At 45.2% G+C, this 21,041-nt stretch overlaps 1 protein-coding gene across 1 annotated transcript in view; it reads right to left on the reverse strand.

The window, feature by feature from the left end:
• The window catches only part of LOC146189656 (luc7-like protein 3), a 30,060-nt gene that overhangs the window by 3,354 nt on the left and 5,665 nt on the right, over positions 1 to 21,041 (reverse strand). Inside the window, exons 3-7 of the mRNA XM_084604421.1 lie at positions 19,832 to 19,964; positions 19,075 to 19,290; positions 16,850 to 17,014; positions 11,087 to 11,603; positions 3,808 to 3,868 (exon numbers count right to left, since the gene is read on the reverse strand). Of these exons, the coding sequence (XP_084460547.1) occupies positions 3,837 to 3,868; positions 11,087 to 11,603; positions 16,850 to 17,014; positions 19,075 to 19,290; positions 19,832 to 19,964 (1,063 nt within the window). The 3' untranslated portion in view covers positions 3,808 to 3,836. The remainder of the gene's footprint in view (positions 1 to 3,807; positions 3,869 to 11,086; positions 11,604 to 16,849; positions 17,015 to 19,074; positions 19,291 to 19,831; positions 19,965 to 21,041) is intronic.

Genomic DNA, 21,041 nt, shown 5'->3' on the forward strand with positions numbered 1-21,041 from the left:
CCTACTTAAAGTGCATTTGGAGTGCTGATAGTCGCCATGGCAGCCAAAGCGGGGCTCCACATCGGCACGCCAATGCCACATACGCTCACAGGCAGTGCAATGATGCATCTCCATCACTGTTGCATCACGAGTGCGAGCGACTGAGGGCTTGAAGAAACAAAACATGTGCAGCAGAGAGAACGCAGGCAGCACTGCATGATATGCCATTGGATGTGCCGGCTCGAAGGCATTTGTTTCTGTCCTCTGTTTTTTTTCCTTGCATGGTGCACCCACGAAAAGCTATTTACAGCGTGGTGGATCGTGGCCCCCCACTACGGCACCCCTATCTCCCTCTCTTCTTTCACTCCCACCTTCCTCCCTTCCTTTACAGTGCGGCACATGTGTCCGTGGAAAATTCAGACAGACACTGCGCCTTTTCTGTCCTGTAAATCAATTTCAAACGCTGCTGATGCCTGCTGTACTAACAACGCCTCTAGACATCTGAGTCTGCTTCTGTTTGCTGTGTGGTGCGGCGTTCGAGGAAGTGGCAAATGAAAGTCGCCGCACAGACGCCTGGATCGGACGCTCGGCGGGGTCAGCCTCGTATATGCATGAATCACCTGGTGACGTCATGACCTGTCGCGATGGTACATCGCGCGCCCCTTGTTGACCACAGCTAGCTTTTCACTAAACGCATCAAAGTCCACCGTTCTATATAATTCGTTTACAGGAAAGGAAAGGTGTAGTATCTGTCACTCACAGAATCCCGCTATCATCCTCATGGTAGACAAGGGGAATTATAAAGAGCGTTTCACGATCCGGGGCGTGGCGCAGTTCGTAAAGCGCTGGGCTGGGGATCCAAAGGGATGGAGGTTCGATTCCCGGTGGAGACAAAGTTTATTAATTTATTTTTTATTAATTTATTTAACTCTCAGAAGCATGGCACCTCTGCTGACAACCTTCTGTCGACAACAATGAGGCATTAAAGGCTTTCGCCTCAAAAACGTTTAAGCTATCTCCATTAGCACTGAACATGCTGACGATCGAAAATGATGCTCCTCCTCTCCCCCTCAACCCGACCGACGCGGAAGAAAAGAAAAGTTGCAACGGCGCCCCACCACGCTTGCCTAACATGGGAGCATCCGGCAGGCGCGTCCAGCAGCCCCAATGACGCCAGCGGGAAGGTTTACGCGCAGCAGTGCGGCAGCGAAATCGGCTGCGAGCGGTCGCCAGGACCACTTTTTGAAAATTATTTGCAAATTATCGGCTCCATTTAAAGCTTTCAAATCTGGCTCGATTACTCACAAAGGCCACCTCTGCGAATTGCTTGCATTAAAATTTTACTTCAAGCAGCCTTTCAGGGGCCCTTTAAGGGACGCAGTGTCCAATTCCAACAGATGAAGATTAAACCCATCCCAGTTGTGCGTCGTCCCCTGCACTGCTTCCTTCCTGCCATAGAGTTTCTCAATACTGTCTAGAGGACAAAGTGATGTCATCGCCTACGCAGGTATTTTATTAAACGGCATTTCATCCACAGTGGGAATGCCGGCAAGAAGAGTTTTCATACTCGACTTGGCCAGTGTTGGGCTTTCCATGGAAATGTGGACTCTGCCTCCAAATCGCCAGCTGCAATCTGACGCACTCCTCCATGCACAGAATGAAATATTTTAGGTGTTTTCTTACTTTTTCAGTAAATTTGAGGCAGGTGAAAATACTTGTGGTAAGCTGCCATAGACAAATTTTCCCAGCATTTCCCTCGAGTTTGCCTTGAGAGAAATCGCAGCGTTACAGCTGAATCCATGACATAAGCCCAGCAATAAGGCAAGCGAAGTTAGACCTCCCCTAGCCAGCATCCCTCAGCCTCTCCAGTTTGTATGAGGAGCAGGGCTACCTGCTTTCTGTCTAGGGAATACTGGGAAGACTATGCTCCCTGCCCCTAACAGCTGCTCAGGCAGACGCGGAGCCAATGAAGGTCATTTAGGACAATTTGCACATGCAAGATTGCGAGCGGCACATATTTTCGCAAATTCCTGAGAAGCGTACAGATAAATAGAAGCAAATAGAAATAAATAGAACAATCTTTCTTTCTTTTTTTTTTTTCTTTCAAGCATTATGTCTGGGTGATCCCTTTTTTTTGCGTGTGCTCCCACCAGAAGCCTAACAGCGGGGTTCTACTGTAGCAATAGTTTCGCCAATATCCTTAGCTTACTCTTCTGCTTGGGCACTAAGGTTAGCTGCCTTGCACAGAGATGCACACGATTCAAGAATGAAAGATGAAGAATGCCAACATCTTAACTTGCACCTCAATGGGTGCTTCATGCTAAAAACTGCAGATGCCATACTACATACAGTGTTCACATACGCTACCAAACAACAAGAACATGCAGATTAAGGAGCCCCCCGTGGGAGACGTCATTCCGCCCGCCCGAAAGACAATAGATCGCTTCACCTGTGATCCTGCGCAGTAGCATCTTGCCCGAGACAACAGAACTTACTTGTGAAACAAGGCACACTTGGGCACGGATTGTACACGGTCACGCAAAATGTTTGGGGCAGAGTCAAACGTTTGGTGCCCAGGGAAGCACCAAAACCTGCCACCTCTGAAAGTAAGAGCCCACTGCTTCAGGTGTCTGTGCAGCAAAGTGACTTATTTCTTGAATGAACCCAGTTCCGCTACCCTCGAAACATGCATTTGAACGGTGCACTGGTACAAATCCCCCCCCCAGCAGGTCGGTTGAATGCATACTAAGCCCCGTGCCCAGCATAAGTTAGGCATAACCCAACCACACCCCTGTTTCTCAAAAGATTTTATCAAAGCCCTCTTCTTGTCTACACGCTAATTCTGTTCCAACCCGTTCTTGGAACCAAAATATCGCAGTAGAACATACCCGATTTAGCCTCTCCTAACTAATACTGTCGTGAGAAAAATAAAATAACTGGCAGCTTTTTTTGATCAAATCACACTTGAATTCGTACGCACTGCAACATCTTGAACAGATGCATTAACAATAAGCACCACTGTGGCTTGCAATAGAAATACGTCTTAAAAGGCTTACTTTCCCAATTTACATGGCTACTAGTATCATTAGCTCATAATGAGAAACTTGCTGCCAAATCCACGACCAGTGTTCTAAATCTCCGCTAATCCGTGCAACGTTTCATGCATTAAAACTGACTATGTACGTAAACGCAAGGATAAGGAAGACATTTGCGTTGCAGCTGTTCCCACAACCATTCCAAAACTTAAAAAAAAAAAGTAGTTGAAAAACAACAACAAAGGAATGCTGCCACGACTGGCGCGGAAGCGTTCCGAGCAATGACGGCAGGATAAGAACAGACGATGGCGCGCCGCCCTAGACGGTAATGTTGTGGTGTGGTATAGGCCATACCTGGTGCTTTACTCGCCTGTTACGCAAGAACCCTCGCTCCAAAACGCTCGCTCGAGATGGGCTCCTCCGCAGGAGGGAGAGGGGTAAAGTCGCAAGAAGAACACGGCGGAAGGAGGAGGCACGGGCAGGTCTCTGTCTCTGTGTCTTCAGCCTCCCTTTCATCGGCCTGTTCAGTCAACAGCCAAACTGCCGACCCTTCCCGACAAACACCCAACTCACTCAACCCACCCAATTCGCGCAGGGAACACAAAGACAAAAAAGAGAGTGACTGCACAACCCACAGGTAGAGAGCAATACCCCACAACACAGAAGGAGGAAGAAAGAAGAACAGAAGGTGAAAATGGAGATGGTGATAATGATCAGGGATAAAAAGAAAGAAAGCAGAAAAGAGGAGAGAGAGATATGGGAACGGGCAATTTCCTGCCGTGGTGACACCTACCTGTTATCCCGAGAAACTCACTTGTCATCTCAGTGACGGGGGCTCGAGTCACCATTGCTCACTGCAACGGCAAAAATTATATAATAAGAATTGAGCGGCAATCATACAACTGGTAATGCGGAAAATAGCACTGGCTAGCATGTGGTACTGCCTGTCCGCAGAAAGATGCACCTCACACAGGATAAGCATGCGACATTGCCTACCCCAAACTAGCCTATCCCATACGGGATGCTCGCGTAGGATCCTAGGAAATCTCTCATCACACTCGGTCACACGAATGCCTAACAATCAAGAATGCAAATGTGCCTTTGCGCCCCTTCACTCCTGCCGTGGCCTGACCCGACACAGAACGCTTGTCAACAAAGCTTTTTGGTTTGGTCTGGTGTAAGGTTCAATGTCCCAAACAACACTGGCTATGAGCAACACCATAGTGGAGGGCTTTGGATAGATTTCAACCACCTGGGGTTCCTAACGTGCACCCACATCGCACATTACATGAGTGGCTTTCATTTCGCCTCCATTAATATTTGGCCAGAATCGAATGTATGTCCTCAAAATCAGCAGTAAGTGTTCTAAGGCTCTGTGAAATAGCTACCATTGTACTACGGAAAAAATGTAGACAGGGGCAAACTCTGCGTTTTATTTGAAGCAGCGTAAGGACAAGAAGAGTAGCATGAAACTTGCTTTCTCTACACGGCTGCTAGCCATTTCTTGTGGCACAGTAATAACCCTTGTCAAGCAGGCGTGGCAAAGGTTTTCGAGTGTCAGACCATATGTCCAAAAGTGCATGTTGTGTGTGTGGCGACACAGTTACAAGTGGAGGTAAAGGTCTTGGAGTCCAAGGCGCCATCTGGGACCTTTGAAAGCCAAAGGAGTAGTGACTTACGAGTACCTGCGACCTGATGTCCGAAAACAATTTAGCAACACAGAAGAAAGTTGCTCCATTTTACTTTTCGGACTAAGGCTTATATTTTTGCCCAAATCCTGAGACAGTAAAATGTTGTGTCAAGTGGCCACAGTTGGCAATGTGATGTAAACACTGCTGTTTCTGTTGATGGAAGCAGTCAGTAGGGCCCGTATTCCGAGTTTGCGTCGTTATCGAAGTTTCGCTATCTCACGTGACCTCGAGTCGGCTGATTGGTCGAAACGCCGGAACCAGGTGTTGCCACTACTGAACCGGAATTGGTGACAACATCATGTTCCGGCGTTTCCACCAATCAGATGAACCGAGGTTGGGGAGATAGCGACACTTTCGATAACGACGCAAACTCTGAATACGGGCCTAGCTCTTTTATTGAGGAAATAAGACACTTCAAATTGAAGTTCTTGGTTCAAAGAGCCACTAAGACACACCACTTCAATTTTAAAAGTTTTCATTCACATTTCTTTCACAGCAATGGGTGTCAATGCTCATTTTTGAACTGTCTGCTAGCTACTTCTCTCAAATTTTGCTAGTCAGCTGAAAAGAGCCGCCTTTACTGGAAACACCTTCAAGGAGTGCTCTGTGACAGTAAGGGGGGGTTTAAAATATGCTCACTAATAACCTCTTAAATGCTGAGTTGAAGCTCGTGGACACAAGTTGCCGACTTCTTGTATAATAATAATAATAATAATAGACTACAATTTATACATTAGGTATGTGCGAATATTGAAATTTTCAAACATGAATCAAATATGAATACGAGAAAAAATGTCTCCGAATATCAAATCTAATAGTGAAAAAAAAAAAAAAAAAAAAAAGAAATAAGAATACCAAACGTTGTTAATCTTATTTCCTTCAAAATTTATGTGGTATTCACAAATAAAATTAAACTAGAATTGTTCAGAAGCGTGTATTCTACTAAAAAATCCAGTATACATTTTATACAGGATTTTGTACACCGGTTTCCTGTGCAGGATGGATCTGCATGAAAAAGGGTGGAGTTGTCATATTGCTGCTGAATACAATAAACTCATTATGTCGGCCCTAATTCGGAAATTATGAATATTAGTTTTTCAAATATGAATACGAATAGAATAACAAACAGATTTATATCAACACACCCCTAATATAATCCTCTTGTATAGGGTGATGTAGAATTTGCCGATATAGATGTATCTGGAACATGACGAAATTTGAAAAATCTGTCTCGGGCCAGACAAGCGAAATGGCCACAAAAAGTAGTCACCGAAACGGACACCCTTGCATCCTATGGTGGCTCTGGTACAGCTCCGGTGAGTGCATGTTTTCCACTGCCCGTTTTCAAAGTACAAACATTTCGAAAGCTCTGAAATGAGTTGGTTTGTTTGCATAATGACTTCATGTGACAGGAAGGAGCCAAAAGAAGTAAATATTGGGACCCACAAAGCATAGTCAGTGTGGACATGAGGTCCCAGCAGGAATTGCCTAAGAAATCACCTCGGAGCAGCACTGCTAAAGTTTTTGACCAAACGTTTGTTCTTTTTAGCCTAATAGACATGCTAGCAGGTATTGTCACAATAAAGGGGTATCTTGGATCTCAACAAAGTCAATAGGCCAGATTAGCTTGGATAGAATTAATCATTGCTACTTTAGACAACTGCGTGGTCTTTGCTGCCATCCGGATGGCCCACAAAGAAGGGCACACGATTGCCGCAGCTCAGACTAAGCAAAGGAAGGGGCGCATTCAGAGGAACTCTCCTTTCCTAGCTTCTGAAACATGATTCCGTTCTCTCAACGGTAGGGTCTTCTGAGTAGCGTCACCTGGCAACAAATAGCGGAAATATTGTCAAAACGAATAAGAGCGCATTTAAAGACCGCCATTCCCATCGCTTCTGTGGCGCAATGGATTAACACTACTTATTTCAGCACTGCATCATCTGCTCGAATCCTCTAAGGGTAGTTCTTTTTTTTTCACAATTTGCAACAATCCAATAAATTGCATATTTTCTGGGGTGTGTTTCCTTTAGGTTGCATTATGTGATGTTTTTTATTCTTAATAGCCGCAACGCCAGCTGTGAACAGAGCCAGGAGGTGAGGTATGGCAACAGTTACACTGTGCAATTATACTTTCACGGTAATCATTTCTTGCTTTCAGTGAGTATATGTCACCTTTAGGTTGCGTTCAGAGACAGCTCTCAGCACCAATCGCTGTTCAACTTGCTGAGAGACAACCAGTGAGGAAAAAAGTTGCGAGACCCTACTGTTGAGAGAGCGGAATTAGGCGCTTCTGAATGAGGGTTCCTTCTCGATCATATTTGACAGTTGCCATCAAAACAAACTTCTTGGTTCCCGTGGCTTGTGCATTAATTCATGGTGTGACCTATAGCTAAGCTGCAGTCTGGTACCATAACATGAGGGAGTATGGACATGGTGAAATTATTGTATTGGGGCTTTCCAAGCTGAGAAATGCAGACCTATTATTGTGAAGTTTGCTCACTTTAAGGACAAAGAGCAAGTACTATCTTCAGCCAGGAAATTTAAGGATACAGGTTATGCTGTTTCACAAGATGTCGCCCCAAGCAAGCGCCTAGCTCAGAAACGCCTTATCGGGTTTGGAAAGGCCAGAAATCTCCGGTACAAACTGCGGCTTGACAAACTTGTTGCAAATGGAAAGACCTACCGCTTTGACCAAACTTCAAATCAAGTCGTTGAGGAATGAATGCTCGTAGCCATCACAAACTCAACGTCAAAAACCGAATTCACATAAACGTCACCTTCTATCATTTTTGCTAGCTAACATTCGAAGTGTCATTCCAAAGCGCGATTCCTTGTGCAGTATGTTAGGCTCATCTTCATGCGATGTCTTACTACTAACTGAAACCTGGCTTAACATATCTATTCATGATGCCGAGATTCTTCCTTTCCTTTCAGATTTTGACATATTCCGAAAAGATAGGCCTGATAATTCCCGGGGCGGGGGTGTACTTATCGCTACTAACAAGAGTCTGAATTGTTCACTTATCAACATCTCATCCCAACTGGAAATGATCTGGCTTCGCTGCATTTCTTCACACCCGCACACACTCATAGGTATTTGCTATCGGCCCCCTAACGCTGACAGTTGTTTCACGCCTTTACTTCATGAAACCTTAACAACATTAACACAAACGTATCCAAATAGCCCTGTCCTTCTCTTTGGTGACTTTAATTTTCCTCCCATAAATTGGTCTAACCCTGCCTCCTCATTATCTAAAAGCAACGCTGCCAGCGATTTCTTGAACACGTGTATGACATTTGGCCTAACGCAACTTGTAACTGAACCCACACGCGTTACCGATAGCTCGTCCAACATTCTAGATCTTGTATTAACAACTCACCCGGATAACTTTACTGCTATCACCCTGCTGCGTGGTCTGAGTGATCATTTAGCTGTACACACTTCCTTTCATTGCAACATACAAAAGAAACAAAAAAACAAAAAGACACTTACTTTATATGATAGAGGGGGTTATGCCAGCATGAACAGAGCATTATCTGACTATTTCGTCACCTTCGCCGCTAACTTTCCTCTGAATTCTGTCGAGACAAACTGGCTACTTTTCAAAGCAGAGATGCATCGGGTTAGGCATCTTTACATTCCCACAATTACAATAGCAGAAAAAGTAACATCACCATGGTTTACCGCATCCCTCAAACGTCTAAACAACAAGAAAAAACGCCTTTTCCGTTCAGCTAAACGATCTAACACCCCAAACGCATGGCAGAAATATTACGCAGTCCTAAAAGAATACGACAAGTCAACTGCTCAAGCTAAACGTCAGTTTTTTTCTACCACTTTACCCTATATGTTGCAAAATAACCCTAAACGCTTTTGGAAGACCATTAACCCTAATCAAATTACTCAGATTTCACTTCTTAACAGCTCCGAGCTTCCTATACCTGAGAACGAGGTCGCAGATATTTTGAATAAAACATTTAGTTCAGTCTTCACTAACGAACCGCATGACACTTTTCCAGATACACCATACCTTACGCACCCACTGATGCAACACGTCACATTTCATCCTATGGGCATTGTTAAAGTCATTGAATCCTTGAAGAACTCGTCATCTACTGGTATAGACGGTATTAACGCCAAAGTTTTAAAAAATACTAAACATCCATGTAGCCTGTTTTTGTCACTCATCTTTCAGGATTCACTCGAAACCGGTTCAATCCCACGTGACTGGTAGGTGGGCAAGGTCATCCCAGTCTTCAAGAAAGGAAGCCGTTCATCACCGAGTAACTACCGCCCAATTTCAATAACAAGCGTTTCTTGTAAAATAATGGAACATATTTTATATTCTCAGATTGCCAAATTTTTAACGTCCGTAAATTTCTTTAATCCTAATCAGCATGGTTTCCGCAAAAATCATTCTTGTGACACTCAGCTTGCTCTTTTCCTGCACGACCTACATTTAAACCTGGACAGCAACATCCCGACTGAAACGGTATTTTTAGATTTTGAAAAAGCGTTTGATAAGGTTCCCCATTGTCGTCTTTTGTTAAAATTATCACGTCTTAACATTCATCCGTGCGTTCTGAGCTGGATTCGAGGATTTTTGGCTAACCGCCAACAGTTCGTGTATGCTAACTCACATTCTTCCTCCTTAACCCCAGTGCTTTCAGGCATACCGCAAGGTACGGTGCTTGGGCCTCTTCTTTTTTTGATATACATTAATGACCTGCCTAACAATATTTCTTCTCATATTCGCCTCTTCGCTGATGACTGCGTCGTTTACCGAGCAATAACAAGTTCCGCTGACTCTCTCTCGTTACAAAGGGATCTTTCTCGCATACAGGACTGGTGTAACACTTGGCCCATGTCTTTAAATGTCTCTAAAACTGTCCACTTGCCCATTCACCGCCGTCGTAACTACATTGCTCCCGATTACTGCATCAATAACATCCAGATTGCAAAAACTGAATCAGTGAAATACCTCGGTGTACATATTTCATGTGACCTGGTTGGTTTGTGGGGTTTAACGTCCCAAAGCAACTCAGGCTATGAGAGACGCCGTAGTGGAGAACTCCGGAAATTTCGACCACCTGGGGTTCTTTAACGTGCACTGACATCGCACAGCACACGGGCGCCTTGCTTTTCGCCTCCATCGAAAAGCTGCCGCCGAGGCTGGGAATATTTCATGTGACCTAACATGGATACAACATACTAACCAGATAATAAATTCTGCTAACCGCGCTCTAGGTTATATACGACGTAACCCTTCTATCGCTTCTCCCCCTATTAAACAACTTGCTTTCCAAACGTTTGTGCGTCCTAAACTAGAGTATGCTAATGCTATTTTTGACCCATACCAAGATAACCTTACTAATTAATGCCCTCGAATCAGTTCAGAACAGTGCAACAAGATTCATTTTGTCAAATTATTCCTACTATTCGAGTATTTCGGCACTAAAAGCACAATTAAACTTACCTTCCCTAGCCTCACGGCGTAGAATCGCGCGTCTTAACCTTTTTCATAAATTTTTTTATTCTTTGCCATCTGATAACACGTACATAAAGAGAGCCCACCGTATCTCCCGCTCCAGCCACATTAATGCAGTGTATCCCCCTCAAGCTCACACTACTACTTTTCAGCAGTCTTTTTTCTTGCGCACTGCACAGGACTGGAATGGCCTGCCCACCGAAGTCGCTACAGTCATCGACCCCAAAATATTCAAACGGCTCATTGAAAACATCTCATATTGATCATCGACCCCAAAATTTTCAAGCGCATCATCGAAAACATCTCATTAAGATTTTTGTTATACTTATATGCCCTGTAACGCCCACTCCCTCATGTAATGTCTCATCAGAGACCTTTGAGGAATAAATAAATAAATAAATAAATAAATAAATAAATAAAATGTCTCTGGCTCAGTACAGTCTAATGTTATCGCCCGCAAACACAAGGACTAGCAAAGCTCATTTTTAAAGCCAGTACTACGCAGGAAAGTGTTTTACATTGAAGTTCGCAAATTTTTCAGACTTTACAACCAGAAAACAAATGGTCTGAATAATTGAAAACTGCTCACATCAAGTACAATGAGACTGGTGATCGTGAGCTAATGACGTGCGGGTCGCACAATGCTGCAAACTGCTCCTTGTGCGTACAGCACAATTAGCGATCACAAAGTCAGTGATCAGTGGGCAGAGCATTGCACTGGAGGTTACGAATGTGGCTCGCACATTTGTATTATCTGTAATGGCATACGAGTGTGTCTGGACATCCAAATTTCTGCACACACAACACAATGCACTCTAGCCAGCAAATTTGTATCACCAAGATTTTACCGTACGGTAATTAGGCCCAGAAATAAATAACCTAGGGTGCTCACCCCTAGAGGATGAGCTACGATGAGAGTCACGATCGCGGTGCTTGTCCCGATCATGGCCAGACGACCGAGACTCCCGTGTGTCTCGGTGCGAACTCCGCTCACTCCTGCTGCTCCGGTCATCGTCGCGTCGACTGCTACTACTGCTGCTGCGATCATCATCTCGCCGGCTACTCCGCTCTTCGTCCCGACGGCTGCGCTCTTTTCGCCGTTCTTCGTCCCGTCTACGTTCCTCGTCCCGCTTATGATCTTCATCACGTTTACGATCTTCCTCGCGTTTGCGATCGTCGTCTCGCCTGCGGTCTTCATCGCGTCTTCGATCATCATTTCGCCGCCGGTCATCGTCTCGTCGCCGGTCTTCATCCCGCCTACGGTCCTCACGAGGAGATCGGCTTCTGTGTCTTTTCTCGTCACGGTCTCGCCGGTCATCCCGCACCGGATCAACCCCTCGCCTCCTCCTGCGCTCCCTTTCCCGTTCCCGCTGCTTCTCCTTTTCCTCTCGTTCCTTTTCTCGCCGATTCTGCAAACAGAAACAAGCATGCTGTTTAGTTTTCCGTTGACACATTAACAAGCTACAGAAGTGTATTGGATATACACTTGGATATAGCAGAAAGTCACGATGTGCTTGGCAGTGTCTAGTCCGTGCTTTAATTCCAATAAGGCTTAAAGGGACCAACAACTTACTTTTAGACACACAATTGTTTTTGGTGCAACAGAGTGCTTAGTGTGTAATTAACACACCAGGTTCCTCACTAGTTTTGTCAGAAGCATTACAGAAGGTTAGTACATACAATTTTTTGCACGTGGATTCAAATAAACGCCAGAAACCACAAACAACACGTGCGAAGATAGAACAACACCAATAATGTTGTGCATAAGACTAATATAAGCATCACCTGCCAGGCAATAATTACACATACTAATAATAATGTGGTCACGTGTGCGGAGGCAAGTAGCAATTGGGTGGTCACATGTGCATTCTGTGTTCCCAAAACTTGTGCGTGGTTGAAAAAGCAAAATCACCGCATGTTCAATAGCAAGTTGACCCGAAGGGATGGCAGTAGGCCAAATAAGGGCCAATTTTGAGAAAAAGAACAGCCTGCCAACTATTTTGTGGAGACCACGAACCTGTAAATACAGTCAAACATTGTTATAACGAAGTCTCATTTTGCGCGGAAATTCGTTCGTTATATCCGGCATTCGTTGTAAAAGTACACACAAATTCCTACAAAAAAAAATTCTGTTCATAAACCCAAGTAAAGGCTACCCTAAAATGGAAAGCACAGAGCTGAAAAAAAGGCATTTTTTTTCTTTAAAGCGTGGTATAAGCACGCGAAACCTTACCTTTCATTTTGCATTGCCAAGCAAAAATGAGCACACAAATCGGGATTTAGGCCACGCAGAACTGATTTATTTAAAAGCGACATAATCTTCATTTGGCGGTACTTCACACTATTCGATAGAATAAATTTCTCAACGAAATCAACACTGTGCAGCGCTTTCCCAATGTCAGCTGATGTGGCCACAGGTAGGTTCTCAAGGTACCTTCTCAATTTCCTCGCTATATCGGCGGCCTCGGTGCTGTTGAGAGCTAGCTCTTCGCCTTCTCCTTCACTCTCACCGCTGCTCGTAGCATCATCTGTAGGAAGCAGCTGATCGAAAATGTCTTTATCGGTAAATTCGGGCGCCACAGCCAAGTTGTCATCGGCAGCAATAAAGTACTCGAACGTAACATTCGGAACCGCCAGTTGACGCCATGTCGTCTCGTCAAAATTGTCCGCTTCACCTTCAAAACCGTGGGCGTCGTTGGGCTCAGTCTCGCTGGTGGATGGGGCTAGGCCAGCATCAACAAAGCAATTTCTTATTGTCGACTGTGCCACTTCGTTCCGTGCACCGTAGAGCATGTCCAGCGTAGTTTTGAGGTTTATGGCCGTTGATATGCCCCTGTCTATGTCAAATACGAACTGCGTATCCAATCGCTTTCGGTAGCAGCATTTAAGTGAGCGAATGATGCCCCTGTCTAATGGCAGCAGCACTGAGGTCGAGTTTGGCGGCAAAAAAACTAGGCGGACCGCTTCAAGTGGTACAGACACCTATGGGCAGAGCAGTTGTCCAATATAAGGAGCACTTTCCTGCGCTGCTCTGCCATGTCTTTGTCGAAGGCCTTCAGCCATGCTTCAAAGAGTGACGACGTCATCCACACCTTTTTGTTCGAACGATAGTCCGCTTGGACATTCCGGGCGTTGCGCAGGCAACTGGAGCGAGCAGATTTACCAATAACAGTTAGCCGCCTTTTATCTGACCCATCCATGTTGACACAAACAACAACGGTGACGCGGTCTTTGCTTTTCTTGCCTCCTCGGCACAGTTCCTTCTTCGCAACGAGTGACCTTTCCGGAAGCAGCTTAAAAAAAGCGCAGTCTCGTCCACGTTGTAGACATAGCGCATCTCGTAGCCATCCAGTTGCATGCGGAAGCTTTCTGCCCACTTCTCGCAGTTTCTACATCGACGACTGCTTCTTCGCCCCACAAGGTGTGGCAAACAATCTGGTGGCGGTCTTTAAATCGCTGCAGCCAGCCACTGCTTGCATAGAAGTCATCGTGGCCTAAGACGCAAGCGAGACTTCTTGCCTTCATTTGAAGCACGGCACCAGACACAGGCAGGCAGGTTGCGCGCTCTAACGTTCTTGAACCACGCGAACAAGGCATCTTCAACATCCTGGTGGTGACAATACCTGACGCGCTTCCTGTCGTTCTTCACGGCACCTGCAGAGTGCACGTTTTCTATCTTCTGCCTTGCGCTCAGTATGGTTGACAGAGTGCTAGGCGCAACGCCGAAGTCTGCGGCAATCTCTTTCTTCTTGCGCCCGCTGTCGACCGCCCTGAATATTTTTATCTTTGTTTCAAGAGAAACTGCTTTGCGTTTCGGCGCCGCCATGCTGCAAGACGACGGCACGACCTCGAGGAAAGTGAGCACACGCGCGGGTCGGCAAAAAGTAGGGGCAGGGGCAAGCGGGCGGTGGTTCGATCACGTGCAGGTCACAAGCCAGGCAGCCGTTGATGCTAGATTCACTCGCGGTCCCTAGATGGCGTGTCGTGCGAAAGCGCGGGTGATTCAAACACATTTTAGGTGGAGGCGACGCGGGCGGTGGTTCGATCATGTGCCGGTCACATGCCAGGCAGCCGTTGATGCTAGATTCATTCGCGGTCCCTAGATGGTGTAGCGTGCGGAAGCGCGAGTGATTCAAACACAATTTAGGTGGAGGCGATTGCTAAAACCGAAATTTAGCGTTTTCAAAAAATTTTTTTTGCTTCTTTGCGGATTTTGGGTCGTGTGAATACGAAATATGCTTCGTTATAACCGATTTAATGTCAAATTTTCAGTTTTTAATTTTGTTATACAGATAGAACTCACATAGAAATAAAGCACAGCCAACCAAACTTTGCTTTTACTTCGTTATATCCGATAATTCACTGTATCCGTGTTCGTTATAACGAGGCTCGACTGTACATAATAAGCCTTATAAAAGTTGGGGTCATGCAGCCTAACGCGAACGGGGTACGACGCCAGTGGAGCTTGGCTTAGAAGTTTTAACGAAGCATGGATTACTGTTTCAAAGGCCAACAGGCACCTGACCGAATGACAATTTTGTCGGTGTCACTGTTTACTTAACTGTGAACGTTACAGCGGCCGCAATAAAAGTCGGTTGTTGCAAGTGAGAAGATTAATTTTGTTACTGAAGCATGAAAAGAAAGGCATTACACTTTTCAATGTATAATGCCGAACCATATTTCGGACATTTGAAACTTCTCGTTCAATTTTCCGGACTTCCTCCCTCGATCGCAGAACAAAAGCTAGGAAAAACTGCCACATCGTCATTGCCATTTTGTTTCTCTGCAACCTGAAACCCGCACTGCATGCATCCCCGCATACCAGCTATACTCTCGATAGTAGGCACCTCTAGCTGTGGGGAGTTAACTGTCCCGTTACTCTCCGAAATCGGAAGGCTTGCACCGTGTGCCCCTCCTCCACGGTTCAGTCATCCGATGACAACGAAGATCCGCCTCATGGAAAACAGGCCAGTAAGCGTGAGCATGCTTCTATCAAGTGACCATACGTCACGGCTTGTGTGCAACTGCGAGTAAGGGAGCCAGTGGCATGCGCAGCTGTGGAGTCGCGGCAGCACAAGTCCGCTTGCAGATGGCAGTGCACGAGAGCACGAAGGGGAAAAAAATATATAAATGTGCGGCTGTCTAGTGCCCCGAAATGCCTGACTTGCTAGGGTCCCACACCCCTTTCTGCTAGAACATCCCACCGCTCAGAGTGGTGCATGGTTTCACCCCAGCAACGCCAGAGGGGAGAACGGTTGTGGGTATGAGGAGATTGACGCAGAAACAGACTGATCAGTTTCTCTAGCCGCTCAGGAAATAAAGTAACGTTTTTATTTGTGAATTCGTTTTTTCGGACTGCCTGGTTATTCGGACACTTTATCGGCAACTTGAGGACCTGAAAAAATCGGTAAACAACCCTCGGCAAATTACTGTACACCTCACATGCTCTTTTACACATCGCATCGCAAAGGGAACTGTTCCATGTAAATGAATAATCACCACCACATCTGGTACAACTATAAGCTGCCACAGTTGTTCTTCCCACCGTGAACAAAATGCAGTGCTGTTGTTTTTCAGTCTCTTTAACAGCAATAAAAACAAACAATTTTGAATCCTTGCGTGCTGAAACGAATGAACTGAAGAGGCACATACATGAAAGCAGCATAACTAAATGAACATGGTCATAAAAGACACACAGGAAAGGACAGGAGCTGGGAGTGGCCTTTACGTCCTCGTTATATGTGCCGATTTAATCTGTACCTCACAATGGACCAACTTAGCACCCGTAACAGAAATTTCAATTTTGAATTAAAGAAAGTGCACTACAGAAGAACTGCACAAACAGTGCACATAAGATGAACATAAATGCATGCTGAGCCATTTCATAACAAGCTACACAAACGAAACTTGAAACACAATACCGTTTTTACATGTAAATAAGGCAACCACGAAATAATGCGAGGGAAGAGTTTGAGATCTAAGAAAACGATATTGCGATTATAACACGATCACAGGATATTCAAGCCAAGGTCTGCTGAGGTGTCAAGAGATCGAGGGGGGGGGTAACGAAAACAAAACACGGCAACAGCTCACAAAAATACCAACGCAACAGATACGTCGATGTTATTTGACCGGCAATACTTCAAAATATTCTCGACACTGTCGACCGCAGCGAAGCCTTCAATGCATTAATGCACACAGTCTCAGACTTAACTGTGTACAGTCGTTACTCCACCATCGTTGGTATGAGTTTTGTGCTGCCCGATCCCACGACTCTTTGCCTTTCTTTCCGTTCTCTACTCTGCTCAAATGTTGCAGTTGTATTGGCATGTGCTAGATTTTATCCAAGTTCATAGCCACCCTCTATTATCGACGGGCACCATGTGACCTCAAAATCATCCAAATGTTGGCTTATCCTACCAGCTCGTAAGCCTCGTGGCGAAGGCCACCCTGGCGATCTTGAAGAACAGCACTGAGAAAACAGGCTCGCACTATTATCACATCACGGCTTCGAATAAAGCAAAAGATGTGTTTTGAAACAGACGAAACGACGGAGATATAAAAAAAGTAAGTAAAAGTGTTATTTTCATGCAAATGTGGTAATCACAGATTCACAATGCTGGTGGGGGCAGTGTCCATTTAGAAGCCCACTCACCAGAATCTCCTCGACAGCTTCCTTGAGCTTGGCATAGCCCATGTGCTGTTTGCCCATTAGATGGTCGTCCACACGCTGTTGCGCATCGCCAACAATCAGGAAGGCCCCACATATGTCACACACCTCCATCTGCTTCTCCTGGGCAGCCGCCAGCTCTGCCGTTTGCTGCAGGGCAAAGTGGTATGTCTATTGAATGTCCATTGAATCAATGGCAAGGGTGTGTGAATATTGAAATTTTCGAATATTCGAAAATTTCAATATCTTGTTACAGGAGACACTCGGTTATAAGAGACACTTTAAAATGTTTTGGTTGGTTTTCCTATGTTTGACATGTTAACAACCTTGCCTACAAGAGACATGGTTACAACAGACACTGTTACTAAGGGCAATTTTTGCAGGTCTCCAAGTCAACTTTTTCACTATTTAGAACAGAGACAACCCTGGTAAACTCAGGCAACGTAGCTGACTCGTACGAACTCGTACGTGCGGCAGTTTAGATTTCCTTATCTAAATTCTGTTCCATATCAGTGTCCTTTTTTTGGTTGCAATATGTCAGGAACCGAGAAGTGCCTCCTCTTTACTGGCAAGTCAAAATGTCTCTGTTGTTTCAGTCACACAGGAATGTGATGACAGTGGCTGAAACAACGGGGAGATTTAGACTTCCTAGTCAAAAGGAGATGCTCCTTCTTGGTTCCTGACATGATGCAACAAAACAGGACACTGATACGAAACAGAATTTAGATAAGAGAATCTAAACTGCCGCACATACGAGTTGGTAAGAATTTTTGGTTACAAGAGATCTTTTTGGGGTCCCTTGAGTGTCTTTTGTAACGGGGTTTTACTGTACAATCAAATAAGAATATGGGTAAAAAATCCTTTCGAATATCAAATATCTGGTCAGTGAATAAAGAACAGAAAATTAAAAACAGCAAGCAATGTCATCTTATTGTTCACTTCAAAATTCATGTGGCATATACAAATTAAATAATTGCACAGAGGTGTATACCGTACTGAAGAATTCAGTATATATATATTACACAGGATTTTGTATGGGATGGACCTGCACGAAACAGGGTGGAGCAGTCATTTTGCTGCCGAGTTCATAAAACCGTTATTAATTTGGTCTTGATGGGACCAGAAAAAATGTCCGAATTAACCGAAAGCTCAAATTACCAGAAAAAAATGCTTAAAACTGCTTGCATCACAGTAATTTTATCTGATGAATGCCTGCATGATGGCTGTCTACACTTGAGATGAGAACAATGTTTTTCTTACTTCAATCACAAAATTTAAAACTATGTCAATCAGTTTGCAGAACCGAGGCTGTTCTTGTGTGATAAGCTGTAACGTTTGGGTCCTTTTCACCGCTTAGCGAGCTTTGAGACAACAGAGGCCAAGAAATGGCCAACAAGTACTGCAACAATAGAAGCTATGAATGCAACAAAGACATCATCTCATCTACAAAGGCTTTGCCGGCAAAAAATGAATGCTTATGAAATAAAGTGCGAATCATTGCCCATTGCTGTCTCGCCATTCCTGTATGAAGGTTGTGCTGAACTGTGAAGTATTTGAAATAACAAATGAACTCCAAATTAAAAGCAGGACTTTATTACTGCCCTGTGAATTTTTACTCGAGTGTTGCTACCCCTCCTGCCATCTGTCAAACTGCATGCTCACTTCCCAATGATTATTGAAGTTGGTTGTATGGCAGCTCTACATCTGAACAGCTACAGAAAATTTTGAATTGGCCACCGACTCGGTGGGTGCAGAGATTGCCCACAACACACAGGTGCGACTCTCTTAATGACTGACTGAGGAGTGAAACAGTTTGCTCTAAGATACTGCAGTGCAGTCAGTGCCAAAATACAGTGGACTGAGACAAAGTGGAGGATTGAGGCCAAAGCACCAAAATTTTCGCCTGCTGACTAGCGCTCTAGGAATGAATTGCCAGGCGCACAATGCCACAATACTCCCAGAGCTGCAGCATGATGAACCATAGCTCCTGTGCTGCATAATGTTGCCGAAATTCCCCCAAAGTGACCCAAGTGCAACTACGCAACAGCCTTATAGCCACACTACTCCCCTAGCCTTATAGCCACACTACCACAAAACAATTGCTTAAGGACAAGCCAAGCCGACTGCACAACAGCTCCAGTGCTGATTCATCACAGCTCCACTGCAACACACTGTGACCACACCACAGTGGTAATAAGCCTCAGTCTCACCCGCAGCCAGTGAGCCTTGTCAGAGTCCTTGTCGAGAGACTTGCGCTCCTCCTTGAGCTGGTCGCACAGTTTCATGATGGCCTGCGCCTCCTCCACTTTTCCTTCGCAGCCTAACTGCTCCACCTGCTGGAGGAGACCCTGGATGCGCTCGTTCAAAACGATGACTCGCTCATCCGTGGGTGCTGCAGGCTCCTTGGTCTTGATCACCAGGCCACCCTGTACACCACATGCACGAAGTCCATTCTAGGTTACAACCTTAGCTGGTGTGCAAGGAACTACCAAGGTGCGTTATTTAATGCCCCTGATGCTAGACACTGCACGGATCACTTCGTGGCCCTCATATACGTCAAGTAAGTAATTTATAACTTTGTAACTAGTGTTGTTTAGGCTCCAACAACTGATGAATGGTTGTGTCAAGGAAGTAGACTCAAAGTCACCTGCATGATGCTCCTGTGCAATTTTAATTCATTCCAACAAGAACAAATAAACTGATTATTATATACCACGTGTGACTGCAAGCGAACATGAATGTCACTCCCACACCAGCTATTACAATCGAATGAACACGACATAAGGAATTAAATTAGAAATTAACAGCTGGATGATAGGAATTTTTACATCCCAGTTTACGTTTATAGTGGCTTGCGCATAGTTATAAATAAAAAGCGCACAAGCAAAAGTTGTCATCCATACATTTTATAGGGACAACCCAATGCAGACCCACAAGCAAGCAAATGAATATGGCACACCACATTACCTCCTGGTTGCTGAGGGACAATCGCTGCCGTGCTCTGCGAATACGCTTCTCAACATCAGAAAGCATAGACTGGCAGAACTGAAGAAAAGCTTCCTCATAGCCTTCTTGTCGGTACCGGGGGCTTTCCTCGTACCTAGACAAGGCAAAATAAATAAATAAATAAATAACTGGCAAAGTGTAGCTGCAGAATGCAACAGCTGTGTAGAGCTATTTGATAAGAGTATGGCCACAACCCTACACGCAAGTGTTTGTAAGGCAACTTTTACCTTTTACCCCGACCCTGAAGAGCTCTTTCCCCTCACGCACTGACCGAATAGGACAGTAAAATGCCATTTCAATGCCTGCTTGCATGCACCAAACAGTGCTAAAAAGGGCTGCTTGGTGTGCTAAATATGTGAAACTTTTCAAGAAGTCATTCTTCTAAGAACATGAAGATCTACAATTGCAGTTGCGGAATTTTTGTTGGCCAAAGTACCAATTTTTCCCTTCTCTTAATGCAAGCTACGATGAGGGGGAAACTGATGAAAAATTCTTTCTTCTCAGTTTGCCAAGCGATGTGAAAAAAATAATGAAGACACATAGGCTTGGCGATAGCGTCATTACCACTGCCTTTTGATTTTGCATATTTTTCGCACTAAAAAACTAGCACAGAACTTGGCAAAGTGTAAGAACATATTTAGGTGGCTTGGATTTTGGGCACAGTTGGTTTGTGGGGTTTAACGTCCCAAAGAGACTCAGGTTATGAGAGACGCCGTAGTGGACAGCTCCGGAAATTTCGACCACCTGGGGTTCCTTAACGTGCACTGACATCGCACAGCACACGGGCGCCTTGCTTTTCGCCTCCATCGAAAAGCGGCCACCGAGGCTGGGATTTGATCCCACATCCTTGGGAACAGTAGTCGAGCGCCGTAACCACTGCGCCACCCCGGCGGGGGGGATTTTGGGCAAGGAAGGCACAATATCCCACTTATCGGTGGACACCACTTACAGTTTACAACAGCATACAACTGGAGGTACCGTCTGTTGCAGAAGTTTGCAGCCCAACGCGCCGGGCGGAGGAGCAGTACAGCTCCCGAGAGGCGGCACTGCCTGGTGACGTACCTGTAAAAAGTGAGGAGGCTTGTTCTCTTCCCCTCATCCCGCGGTTGATATCGCACATCTTTGCTCTCAGCCGCGAGATGAGGGAAAGAGAACAAGCCTCCTCACTCTT

This window comes from Amblyomma maculatum, chromosome 5 (assembly GCF_055883805.1).
Source record: "Amblyomma maculatum isolate TAMU_Amacu chromosome 5, ASM5588380v1, whole genome shotgun sequence".
In the NCBI taxonomy this organism is placed as follows: domain Eukaryota; kingdom Metazoa; phylum Arthropoda; class Arachnida; order Ixodida; family Ixodidae; genus Amblyomma; species Amblyomma maculatum.